This window comes from Saccostrea cucullata, unplaced genomic scaffold (assembly GCF_032062105.1).
Source record: "Saccostrea cucullata isolate Sc308-1 unplaced genomic scaffold, CSIRO_AGI_Scuc_v1 ctg196, whole genome shotgun sequence".
Lineage (NCBI taxonomy): Eukaryota > Metazoa > Mollusca > Bivalvia > Ostreida > Ostreidae > Saccostrea > Saccostrea cuccullata.
Genome location: NW_026933558.1, coordinates 387,626 through 402,212, shown reverse-complemented (window position 1 = coordinate 402,212; position 14,587 = coordinate 387,626). Strand labels below are relative to the sequence as shown.

At 32.5% G+C, this 14,587-nt stretch overlaps 1 protein-coding gene across 1 annotated transcript in view; it reads right to left on the bottom strand.

Annotated features, from left to right (window-relative positions):
• The window catches only part of LOC134238647 (microtubule-actin cross-linking factor 1, isoforms 1/2/3/4/5-like), an 84,369-nt gene extending 70,130 nt beyond the window's left edge, over positions 1-14,239 (bottom strand). Inside the window, 3 exon segments of the mRNA XM_062720770.1 lie at positions 925-972; positions 5,242-5,303; positions 13,659-14,239. Of these exon segments, the coding sequence (XP_062576754.1) occupies positions 925-972; positions 5,242-5,303; positions 13,659-13,773 (225 nt within the window). The 5' untranslated portion in view covers positions 13,774-14,239.
• Positions 14,240-14,587: the final 348 nt, after the last annotated feature.

Genomic DNA, 14,587 nt, shown 5'->3' with positions numbered 1-14,587 from the left:
CAATGATAAATTTGTTTTTGCATTTATTGTGCAGCATAAAAGGAAATTAAAAATTTCTACGAGTTTCCAATTATCCATTAATCAAGTTTGTAATTTATTAGCAAAAACTCCTATTCCTTCAAATTGCTTCATCATACTCAATATTAGTGTGCATCCCCCTTCTCTTCTTCATTCCGTGTCACCCCTCCTATCCCACTCCCTCCCCACCTCCATTAAAAACGAAATTACCCACCTAAACTCTGTAAAAGCAAAACTTTCCCTATAATCTGATAGAAATTTTTTAATGCATAAATTAAATCATGCCAGTTTTCTTTTAGTGTAAATATGGCAAAAAACACAGAACAAAACAAAAATGATGAATGAAAATGTATCAAATACTTTTAAAACCACAACATTTAAATTTCAAAATAAATTTCAACATGGTTACAAATTTCAACAAAGGTAAAATAATTTACTATTATATAAAGACACAGACATGCTTGACAAACATGCACATTTAATTATGAATTACATTGTGTGCATTCCTGAGAACATGTCTTGACCTACTCTAATGAGATGTAAATTCTAGGCAACTTGGCAACATTAATTAATTTTACCTATTAAAATATACAGGTAAATGTATTTTAAATGCAATTTCCTTAATGCCTTAATCTAGACAAAAGTTAAGTATTTTGTACCTTTTTAACTAAGCCCCCCCCCCTTCCCTCTTCCCCATGTCATTTCATTTAAACCAAATAAAAAAGAGGACTCTCTCAAAAGCTACTAGAAATACATCAAGCCATCAGATAAATCATAGGAATTAATGGTTTACAATATAACAATACGTAAATATCTAGGTAAAAATATAATAATTACGAAATAATAAAATAAATTTGGGGAATCAACACACAAACTCATGCAGCAAGTCCACGGATCTGAACAAACCTGTGAAAACCTCCAATGCTGCATGTAGTCAACAGGAAGGGGAGACCACTGTATAACAGTATACATCTATATACAGAGTTCTTATATATACAATAATAAATAAGAAAGAGTGAATGATATTAAGTGATACACTTTTTTTAAATAAGCCAGGTAAATAAAACCTTGATAAAACAAGAGACGTTTGTGTAACACTTATGTCCCCTTCCCCCAAATAATTGGAATTTTTCTGAGTCAAAGGGACATAACTCTGTCAAAAATGACTTGATTGTACCAAAAACAGAATATGACAATGAATCTGTATACCAAGTTTCATTTCAATATGTGCAACCTCTGCAAAGCAAATGAATAGAAACTGCAAAATAATTGGAATTTTTTTAAGTCCAAGGGGCATAATTCTGTCAAAAATTGCCCAATCATACCCAAAACCAAACTTGGCCTAGATATTCTTATGACAAATCTGTATTATAACAAATTTCATTTCAATTTGTGCAAACTCTCTGAAGAAATTGAACAGAAACTAATGGTGGACCGACAGACAGTAGCAAAGCAATATGCTTCCCTTCTTCTAAGGGGGGGGCATAAAAATTTTGAGATACCAAGTCCAAACCCATATAATATGTAATGTACACACAAAGTTTAGATAGATGGTGATGTGATTTGCAAGGAAAAGACAACTCTTTCAATTTATTTGTGCCTTTAGCTGTACAAATAAATATGCCTGTCAGAGTAGTCTTCCTTTACATTTATATCTGTAGTAGAAATATTTTTATCAAATTGGCAATAATTCAAATAACCAGCTATCGCAGTTACAAGAAGAGTAAACAACCACTTACAGCCTTCAACAGGCTGGCCACATTGGCTTGTTTTATGTCTAGTATTTTGCTACTCAACACTTCTGGTAAAATTTTCTGTACACTTCAGACCAGTCAGAGCTCTACTGAGTACAGAGTAAGACCCAGTATATGTCATACACATTATATCATGTGTATACATCACCAGTGTTGTTATTATGGGTGGAGACAATTTACATTTGCAGCAGGATACTAGTCATTTGTACTGTGGACCAACAAAACCTACATGAACTCTACAAATTGACATTAATACGGACAGACTTTGGCCATATGCGGATTGTCTGGCCTGCCATTATGGAGGAATTGACTTGTATTATTGTGTATTGATTCAAAGCAGCGCAGCCAGCTTAATGATATAGGTTTAAATTCCAGCCATGATGACAACTTGATGATGTAGTGCACATTTTTAAGATTTATTTTGTCCATTTTTTCAATTTTTTAATAACTTCACTTTTTTTAAAAATTCATCTAATATACCTTTGGGGACAAAATAGAGAGTTTATCTGTAGGTGTCAAATTATAATACATGCATGTAGCATGTTGCAAATTTTACAGTGATAATATATTTTAAACGACATGTAGTGCATCATTATTAAAAAAAATAAAATTAAAACAACTCAGCATCTGACCTTTTAAATATAATATCACAAACAAATTGTTCACGGCTATAAATAAACAAAATCAATTTTGACAAGCTGAATGCTAGCTCAAATGTTTCCAGATTTTTCTACAGAAAAACAAGAAAAATCTCATGTTTTCTACCACCTACAATATTTATTTAAACTAACACATGAAAAATGTTCTTATTTAGCGAGGGTGCTTCATCATGGTGAATACTTAAATATATCTAACTCCTTCCTGTTTGACCTCCTTTGTACAGAAGTATGACTTGAAGGGAACACTTCTACCATATGTTTGAACATTCTTAAGAATTAATGCCTGGTTATATGCCAACCTTACAGTCTGATTGTGTCAAAAAAATTTACCTACACCAGCATCAATATTGGCATGAGAGCTGTTCTTAGATTATAGAAACAAGAGTTTCCTATCAGTGTGCATAGGTAAATGATTTGTTGCATTTGCTTTTACATGCAGTTTTACTTGAGAAATGATAAAATGTATGGCTGGAATGGGAATTGAACCCAGGACCCCTGTATCACTTGTCAGGTGCTCTACCAACTGAACTACACGAGCTGAAATCCACAGCCCAAATCATTACAAATGATTACAGAAACATTCTGTTGTAGAGTAATGTCATAGCATATTGTCCAATCTGCTGATCACAATAGTATTAATTAATACCTATTAATACTTTTGTCCTTGCTCTAGATCAAACATCCTAAATCAATAGAAGAAATTACAGAATACAGAGTATAACATTAGGTACAAGTGCTACAACTAGTCATCTGTCACAGATAAAGCATTAATCACAGGGTGTGTTCGGAATGTTGTTCTTGAGCTAGGCAGTGGGAGGGGGCAGTGGGCCTGAAGTGTACCACAACACCACAACACAAGTATTCCTGACGAAGTGATGAGATAAGGTGAAGTTGATCAAGCTGGTGTAACCATAATAAATCCCATCTTACTTCAAATGTGGATGACAGAAAATATTACTCTTCTCCTAAAGTAAAAAAAATTTTGACCGATGCCCCTGTGGGTTAAGAGGGGTATGACCTTTTTTGTATAGGCTACCTGTACAAAATTTAATGTGCATTTAATTTTTTTTTTAAAAATGTATTAAAAGTGATCAAAATCAGCAGCCATATCTCAATGGGCTTATATTAATTTTAATATCAACATCCAGATTCCAGAAAAATTTGCAAAAAGAGGAAACTCCCCATGTGTTTTTTCTTATTCTCACTTTTGTTGACCTGTATTCCGAGGCTTGCTCATTGATAATTAATGGCAGGTGCTCTGGCCCTAGCTGCTGGCCATGCAGTAACACAGGTCCACCCAACGCACCTGAGACGGTCATCTGACAACTGAATTATTGCCTAACCAACACACAAAGTGGGAATTTATAGCCGAGTTATAGCCCTACCTCATATAAAACATACATCTCTATATACAGAAGCTAGATAGTAAAGGTTTTTAAGCATCATTACTATGTGCAATGTTGGTGCATGGTATTCTATTTTTATGTCATTTGGTTATACTTTATCAAGGCCACAGATCAGCTGTTACTATAGCAGAGCAAGTCAGTACTCCAGGTCAAAGACATCGTAGTATGTGATTATTTTCTACAGATGTTCACATTTATGGGGCCCTTGTGCTATCTCCTTCCATTGGAAAGAAACTTCTTTCTTTCTGCTTTGGCAATGTGAATTAAGTGTCCATTAAAAAATAAGCATTTTAAATAACTTCATTTACTGATCCATAAAATGCCTCCCAAAATACCTTTTACAAGCACTATCTAATCTTAATTAGGCACTTTTCGTAAATCACGTTTTTCTTCCCTACAGCAAGATAAAGCCTAATAATCAAAATCAAGACACAGTACTAATATTTAGAGGAAAGGTTAATAAGTCTTAAAAGATTTTAATACAGGTCAAACTGTTGAATTTCCTCTGAATGAACAGCTAGAGTAAGGTATTTTTTTCTTTTGTCTGTCAATTGATCCCCTAAAGCCTATAAATACATGTACAGTGACAAACAGGAAAAAATATTCAAATTAAAGAAACCAGGAAAATTCAAGTTTAAGGTTGTTCTTCTTTCAGCAACTAAGTTAACAAGATACATGTATTGTGTGTTGTTTGTGAAAGAAATTTCAACTGCAGTGCAAGTTTCTGCAAAAGTCCAATATTTTACATCCTATAATTTGACCTCAACCTCAAGCAATGGACTTCTCTTCATTTATCCGTTTGTTTAGATGTTCATGATCATGTTTAATGGTGCATACAGATGAACCAGTCAAAAAACAAGATTCTTTGTTTCTCTTTTCTAGACAATTGTGACATCAATATACCATATAACGTACAATTCTTCATTCGTAACAAGCTTTTATCCTCTTTATATAGTTAAATTTTCATAAATAGGCAAAAAGCATTTTTCATCACATTTTTAGCACAAAATATCAAAAAATTTCACGCTATTAATGCAAATTTTTCAGCAAGGACTTAATTATTTTTTCCCCAACAAATTATTATCATGATGACGCAGGCAATATCTTTACGACATCATTAAGTAATATAATAGCAACAAATATTTACGAAATGATACACCAGTGTATATAAATATATGGTTGGCTACCCAACAAAAGGTATTTACAATAAAATGAAATGTTATGCCTTCCCTCATGTACTAACTCCATTTGTTGACAGGTAGTGTAAATTTCACGCTTCTTACCCCAATTGTAGATAACATTAAGTGTGTACTACTTAATAGTACAAACACAGAACGATCAGCCTGATTTTGATCAGCTGTTCGCTTTGTAACATACGTAGTACTATACATGGCAGATTCGTACCTTCAGGAGATGCTTGTTTATCCATTTGGTGAAGGTCTTTTTCTGGACTGCATCCCTTTCATCTAAAATGAAATAAATGACAGGACTTTCAAATATGTTAAGCATACAACGTAAAAATTAGGCATCTGATGCCAAAAGTGCTAGAGGTGAATTTGTTACATATACATGTACATACACCTGATATTCTTTTTGCTGCTGTAACCAAATGTATTTAATCATTTATTACATCAAGTTAAGGTTGATTTAATTATTATAATTTTTAGATTGATACCCCCCCCCCCCATCCCCACCCTTATCCTACACTCTAGCACACTAACTTTGTGAATTGTGTCAAATTTTAGGAAGAGATTAGAGGTTACTCCCCAGTAATTTCTAAGAAAAAGAACATTGTGCCAACTTTCACTTTAGATATACACATCAAAAGATATAAATTAGAGAGTCTTGTAGCTTATCAATTAATCAAACAACCAACTCCTTAGCCTTATATCAAATCATACATCAACATTAATCAAACATACCAAGTTTCAAATCAATCTGTTATAATTTTTGCAAATAAATAAGAAGCTTATTAAAATGTCTATCTCCTATTGTACCAACTTGCAAGGCTAACATACTTTAGAACATTTATAAATGATTTATGCAAGCACCCTTACACTTATTCAAAGATTTTTTTCACCTCACATATGATATTATCCAAGCAAGTTGACAAATGGCCATACCAGAAACAATCAGACAATGACTGCATTGACATGTATCCAAAGAAGCAGAAGAAAAACACAAGCACCTGTTGTGACTTAGACCTATCAGAAATCTTTACAGCTTAACATGGCAGGTTGTTGTCCTTGCTATTGGCACTCAACCTCTACCCCCTTCACTGTTTAGAGTATTATGTTGTATTTTAATGCTTGTTTAAGTTTGTCAAACCATGGCTTTCATAAAGCCATTTCATGGTCATTCCCCTCTATTTGAAAGCACAAAAATTTGTTAGTTCAACAAGTCTTTTTGAACAGCAGTACTTAAGTTAATTTTTATTGCAAAAATTGTTCTACCTTTGGTCAAGGTACTAGTAACCAAAACCCAAAACAAAACTATGTACAGCACTTGCAAATCATTATAGTGACATCTTTCAACAATTTACAATTTTGCACTGGTAATGGTGAAAAAGTCTTAAATGTATAAAGCCTGTAGAAGAAGTGTTAAACCTTTATTGCCTCACAAAAATTGCTATTACATTTATATATCAAAGTCAAATAATATGTTATATCCATTAAGTTTTAGCACATTCCCTCTCAAGAATTTTTCACTCTGCATCAAAGACCAATAGATGAGTATTATTATGGTTTGATTCAAACAATACATGCACATACATGTACCTGCAAGTATAATTTTCCTTCATATTAGAGTCACTGGGCATAGGAAGTGCTGTTCTTTGTATAATGCAGAATATGTGTTGCTACACTATACAATCTATGAAATATCTTACACCTGTATGATAGAAACACATATTACAAAGACTATAAAAGAAATGGTACCCCTACAAACCCTATAGAATAAGTGCATTACAACTACTGTAGATCCCACAGTTATTTTCGGGATGTGTTACTATAGCCTATGGAAGAAGTTTTGTTAATACACCTATAAAACCTAGTATGGAAAAGAACTGGCCATGGTAACAGAATAGACCAATGAAGAGAGTTCTAAAACAGCTTTAGTCTGTATAAATTGTGCTGAAAGCAACAGATTATAGGAAACACCTATGTAAGAAGCATTGAACTTTTATAGCCAATGAACATGCCAATGGTAAATCCAAATGTGCCTATGAAGAAGAAATCTTTAAGGTGTACTTGATTGTACATAATCTACATTATTTTACATTATTTCACATCAAAACAGATTCAAACCTTTCCAACAATGACAAATATCAAATTTTCTGTGCTGATCTTAAAATTTATCTACTTGTATGAATAGAAGCAGTCAAAAAAAGTGGACAAACACTTGAAAATTTAAAAATTTTACCCAGATTCTTATTTTCTGAAGTTTTGGAGACCATAAAAAAATTTTGCTATTGCAACCAAAAAATTTCCTTCATAATCGGTGACTGTTTCGTCAATTGAGCAAATATCAGAGACAAGTTGCATTTTTCAAGTAGTCTGGCCTCCAAAAAAAAGGATTTACAGCCTTTTCAAATGCAAACATTTTTAAACCACTTCATTTCTTGCTGGGGTGTCCTGGTCACACTAGAAACAACATTTACATTAGAACACCTAGAAGGAGAAACATTCAAAATCCTTAAAGAGAAAACAAAAATTTGCTATAGATGGTATTGGTGGATTGTGAAGTATTGATAGAGTTAATAAATTAAATCAATATTGTTGTTGTTCTATAGGCCTTATAAATTTCCTGCTAGAACACTTTTAACAAAACTGTTGACACAAATGGACAAACAAATTATCAATCCAAACACAAGATTTTGCTTTGCAATCTATCCAAAATTTTCATTGGAGATATATGGTTAAGCTTATAGATCATGTAGATGAGCATTTCATTTGAAATGTGATAGAAATTGTATAAAAACGTTTTAATTTATGCAACCACTGGGTCAGAAAAAGACCAAATTTATGTTAATTTAAAGCTTCCTTAATTGTGCATATTTTAAAATTTGTTCAATCATGGCCATTAAAACTGTAGGAGATTATTAAGTTATTCAAAGATTTATTATACAATTATTGCTGGTTTTTGAGGTCAATACAATGATTTAGCCATCTGAGGAGTACAATATTCACCGAGCCCTATATATTTCGAGGTGAATATTGTACTTCGAAGATGGCTAAATCATTGTATTGACCGAAAAAATCAGCAATAATTGTTTTATTATATGATTCACTGATAAAATGATACAGCTAATTACTTGCTTGCATTTTATTAAGCCCTAGCCAAATACAAGAGAGTAGCAGAATCTAAATGTGAATAAACCTTACCAGTCGTATCAATTTGAAATGTTTTTTAAAATCAATTTTTGTAAAAAAAAAAAAAATGCCATGAGAGAAATATATATTGTCAGTCTTTTTTATGGAATAGATTTTGAATGGAAGGAGTTTTATTAGGAAAAACTGACTACCAAAAAGTTTAAAAAAAAAATGTTGTTCAGAAAAAGTGTTGGAGGGGGATGTGTGTCCCTGCATCCCCTCTTACCTCCTCACCCAAAATATATATTTGCTGTTTTTTCACATGAAAATAAAAATCATAGTCGTTTAAATAGCTTTTAAATAGCTTTTTAAAACAATTTATATCAATTTGGAATTTCCGAATCTATTTTTAGGTAAATGTAGAGGAAATAAATCCTTGTATTGACCTGGAACGTCACGTGCAGGTCAATACAACGTAATATTTTTCTAACATAGCTGGATCTCAGCCAATCAGAGAGATTGAAATTATTCAATCATATAATAAAATAATTTATTGGTAAATTCTCTTTTTCTCAAGAATACTGTATACAGGGAAATTTTCGCCCCCGTTTTATTTTCGCCCCTTTCGCCCTACTATCATTTGGGCGAATTTAAAACGGGGCGAATTCAAAGAATACAGTATTATTTCTTAAACAAAACCATGACTGGGCGAATTTAAAACGGGGCAATTTTGTTTGCAAGTGTGAAAGGGCGAAATTCAGACGGGGCGAAAATAACCCTGTATACAGTATATACCAAAACAATTATTATCCCCTCACACTGGAGATGGGGGAGATATATTACACAATTACATGTGTGTGTGTTTGTTTGTGGGTATGTTATGTTCTATGCAAAACAGGTTATGTAATCTGCATGGGGATTGATGTTCGATGCTGTCTATGCTCTTTGCAAGAGGATGCTATGCTTTGCGATGGCCTAGTACAATCTATTGCACAAGCACCTCTATGCAGTAAAAATCTACTTTTGTTTAATTCATTGTCTGTTCAGGCTAGCTTGGGTCAAGGCCACAACATGGGAACATCTTGCACAGAATTTGAGAAATATCCAAACATACTAACTTTTGCAAGAACAAGGAACCTACAATTTAATAAATGGATTCCAAGCCTCATTCTGTGTTAACTGAAACTTTTGAAAATCATTCAATTTCACTTGATTGTTAGATTTCTTGCATTTACATGATCTACATATTCCTACATACTCATTAAAGTGTTGTAGTCCATGGTTATCTAATTCTCTTGTGTCAAAATGTTTATAGCCAAATATTAATATTATTAGGACGTTATAGTCACTAAAGCATCATTAGTCCTTACCATATTAGCAGTGCTTATCATATCTATTGGTACATTTTTGAGCATGGTAACTTTCTACTCAAAGACAATATAATGACCTTAAATCTAAATCACAAATTCACTATGTTTTTTGCAAGAAACTCAACCATGACTACGTACCAATATATCAACTTTGTGTCTCTACTAAGCCTTGTGTATCAAATCTAATATATATCAGCATTGCTCTGATGTATCATCATTTTCAAAACCTCTTAACAAATCTAATGTATGTATTATATTTCAAAATTTAAAATCATTATCACTCTTTTGCATCATTTTAAAATATATTAACTAGTGTTGTTACGATAGTCGCCGACTATCGAAAAATCGTCATTTAAAGGCCCAGATCGGCGACAATCGATTGTAAATATTATCATCGATAGATCGGTATATTTTTCAAGCTGTATTTTTCAAGCCGAGCAGGTTTAACTTTTATATTCACCAAAGGGACTTCACTCTAATCGGCGGTAATCAAAATGGCGAACGTGCATGGTGAAGAGTATGACGCCGAATTATATCCATATCCTGGTGCATTGTCTATTTAAAATACTTCTCAGGATGAATAAATTTAATCTTTTTCAATAGTTTAAATTATCGATTATATAATCGATTGTGTTCTTCCGATTCAATTTGATAATCGATAGTAAAATTTAGGGCTGGGTATTGGCCCAAGATTTCGTATTGCGATATATTGCGATATTTTAAAGCGTATTGCGATATGTATTGCAATATTTTCAAGGTAATAAAAATGGCATTTTCATACTAAATTTACTTTAATTTACATGCAGAATGTACATAACTATGATAAGTAACCAACATGGAAAAATTTTTTTGTTGATTTCAGTTAAGTTATGCTCTGAAATGTTCCAACAAAACAACTTCTGACTTACTGTTTGGCTTAATAACACACTTTCATAAGTCCATTTTTATTTTTAATGACAAATTTCCTTAATCTAAGTATATTGCCAATATATCGATATTACAAAATCGTATTGCGATACGATATTCTTTGTCATTGTATTGCAATATATTGAAATATCGATATTATTGCCCAGCCCTAGTAAAATTTGTCCGATTTTATAACACTAATATTAACATCACTTTGATACATCATATCAAAATCTACCAAAATATATCATATCAATAGTTAATTAACTCACTCTGATGTATCTTGTGAAATCTATCAACATCATTCTGACTGATATATCATTATTTTGTTGTTTCATATTATATCAACATCACTCTCATGTATCATTATCAAACTATATCAACATCACTCTAATATAGCATATCAAAAGCTATCAACATCGCTCTCAAGTATCATATATCAAAATATATCAACATCACTCTGATGTATCATATCAAAACCTATCAACATCACTCTGATGTATCATATCAAAACCTATCAACATCACTCTCATGTATCATATCAAAACCTATCAACATCACTCTCATATATCATTTCAAACCTATCAACATCACTCTCATGTATCATATCAAAACCTATCAACATCACTCTCATGTATCATATCAAAACCTATCAACATCACTTTCATGTATCATATCAAAACCTATCAACATTACTCTCAATATCATATATCAAATTATATCAACATTACTCCAATGTATCATTATCAAAATATATCAACATCACTCTGATGTATCATATCAATATCAACATCACTCTCATGTATCATATCAAAACCAATCAACATCACTCTCAAGTATCATATCAAAATCTATCAATACCACTCCGGTGTATCATATCAAAATCTATTCACATAACTTTGAAATATCATATCTGAAATTGTTCTGTTGTGTGATTTATGATGATAAATCAACATCACTTTGATGTAATCATATCCAAATTTAGAACCTGTCAACGGAAATCTGAGGAGCACAATAAATTCTAAATAATTGTGTGACTGGAATAAGACAAGACAATTCAAATTATTATGGCATTTGTTTCTTATTGATCATATGGTATTTTTCTGAATGAGATGCACCCTTTTCTTAAGAAGAGAAATCTCTAACTTTTATAAGAAATTGATTGTACAGTTGCAATATGTTACGTAATCCCTTACAAGTTAAATCTGTATTATGTTTGCCAAATCAATATTATCTTTCTACATACATTTCCAAATATCATTTTTGCTATGTACAATGTGATACTTTTTGTTTTAAGATTTTTCCCTTTGAAAAATCAAATGATGTCTGACTTTTATACACTGTACTAGCATTTCTATATTCAGAATTTTTAAGCTAATAAACAAGTTGTAAATTGCCATAACATATTTCTCCTCTTATAATTTACATAATATTTCAAAGACATTTTGTGAAGCCACATTAAGTATGCAAACATTAAGATTTTTTTATTACATACTGACATTTATACATATACTCAATGTAGCCAAACAGGTTTGATTCTGGACAAATCCATGGATAAAGGCAAACAAAATTTTAAGTGTGTTGTTATTTTACAATCCTACTGTGAATCTTCTTTGTATTGATTAGTCACAAGAAACCAGTTTTACACCTACACCGAGATATTTATACACATATTTCAATTAATGCACTTCATCCATTTTTAAACCTCTGAGGAATTGTGGTTTGATCATGAGTGAAATCCTTCAAAACTGGAAAAAGGTACCAGGAAAATAAAATATCTACTTGAAAAGGTTTTTTGATGCCTGACTTAAAATGTCTAGGTCCTATCAAAAACACAATTATGCAAATAATGTAATCATCTCACTTCCTTGAATAACTAAGCTTAAGATAAAGGAACTTTCCTTCATATAATTTTATGCATCTTCCATTGCAAACTGGGGGGGGGGGGGACTTGCAACTTTGGCAGAAGTCAATTTCTTTGTCAGGAGCAATAACAGATAAAATCTCAAATACTGATATATAAATATATATGTGTACCTATATAGTACATGTATTAAAATATACATCCTTGATGATAGCAATAACATTATTATAATTTGAAAATATTTAAATATTCACTTCAAAGAGTTTCGGATGTGTGCAAATGCTGTATGGGGATGGAATATAACCTGTATCACTTGCCTATGAATCTATATTATGAAAATGTTGCTAATGTATTCAATATTCTAAATCCACACCTCTTTGAAATAAGCATTGATCATTAATGACATATTTTCAGTACCATTCCTTCTTCTGACAAGATGCCAGAAAATTTTGAAAAACTCAATAAAAATATTGGATCTATATTTAACAAAACTTAACGCATGTGGCAATATCAACCCGTGTGTAAAACACCTGCCCTGCAAGTTTTTTTTCTCTGATTGCAATCATGCATTCAGCATGGCATTTCACCTGAAGATGTTTTGCTGTCTTTACCTGTCTCTTTCCTCCTGTTTTGCTCATAATGAGCCATTGCTGTGGGTGAGAGAGGCTCATCACTGCTGGACTCCTGCCGTGGTCTATACATAGCTGTGTCCATTACTAGAAGACTATTGCCATGATCTTACACCCAGTGACACAATACCTCCCTATACTTCAAACCCCATTGTAATTAAACGGCTACACATTAAATTCCTGATTTATTTATCGAAAGTGTCGTTACGGGGTTAAAATCACAGTACATTAACAAGTAACCCGGTAGATCAGTTCAATTTCACATGACGACCAATGCAAGACACAGAAAATCCAGAGACTGAAAGAGTTAAAAAAAAAACAGGTGCTCATCCCCTCGACGTTAAATTGTCGGTAAGGTTCAAAGCCATCACAACAACTCCTTTTGCTTTCTAGGCAAAGAATAATTCATTCATGTCAGTCATAGGTCAACCCATGCGTGGCTATAAACACGGTTTACCTGTGTGACGTACGCTAAAGGTAAAACTTTCATCTGAGCTAGATTGAATAAACCCGCCTCGAATAGGATTTAAAGTTGATTATTAAAATACAAACCCTTGAGAAGACAAAAATACTATTTCAATGCAAAAGGAATTTACATATTTCATAAAGCATTGTTTCCCAGGTGTATTGCGCGTGACTAATCCTGTGCACGTGCATTTTCCTTCTCATCCAAGACAGGGTCAATATCAAAAGGTGATAAAAATACATCAAACGTATTTTCAATAATTAAAATTCAAATTACCTGCGATTTTTAGAACGGCTCGGTCTGCTGGTTCCAGTTGTAAGGCTCCTAAACTTAGGGGCACTTGATCACTTCCATATTCCCGCAGATAGTAGTCCGGTGTGTGAGACGCCATGGCGAGGAAATTCGAACTGATGTGTCAGAGCTAGAGCTTATCTTCATTCATTCTGTCAATGAATTAAATCGTATGATTCATCGATGTCTGATTCCGATTTCTCTTTTCCGTTTATTTTATTCCTTAATCGATAGAAATCATCCGATTACCGAATACAAATCAAAACAGGTATATAAAAACTCTTGAATGAATTCCTGTGCACTGACTCCTTTATAAAAATAGCCTAATAATTACCCTCTCCTGGACAACAATGATCGTTGAAAAAAATGACGATTTGAACACTACTCTGAGATTAGGGACATTACAACGGAGGCATCTTTTCACACAGACACAGATATTACATATAATTCCGCGAAAATGGCCGCTACAACAGCATGCATGCAGTGTGATGTCATCTATGCCAGGTCTTGGTGTATCAGCCGTATTATCGATCTGCATAATACATGCATTATGTTTGCACAGCTCATGTATTTTACTACAATTGAGTGTAGAATAAAACCGTTGGATAAAATTTTTCAACGTGAACCACAGTTCTAAACCGTAAAAGCATTGACATGAAATAATTTCCGGGAAAATATACTCGTGAGCATCTTATCAAAAAATGAAATAATTTTAGTTTTTTTTAATTTTTTTTTTTCATTTTCAAACTAAAACAAAGAAAATAAAACATTGTTCTGTTAACTTCTTTACAATTTATAAACTTTTTTAACATTGGTATTGAATTAAATATTCGTGATGATGAGTACATCTATTGATGTATTTCTAGTAATTAATTTGTTCATGTTCAGAGAACACATAAGGCTATATATGTGCT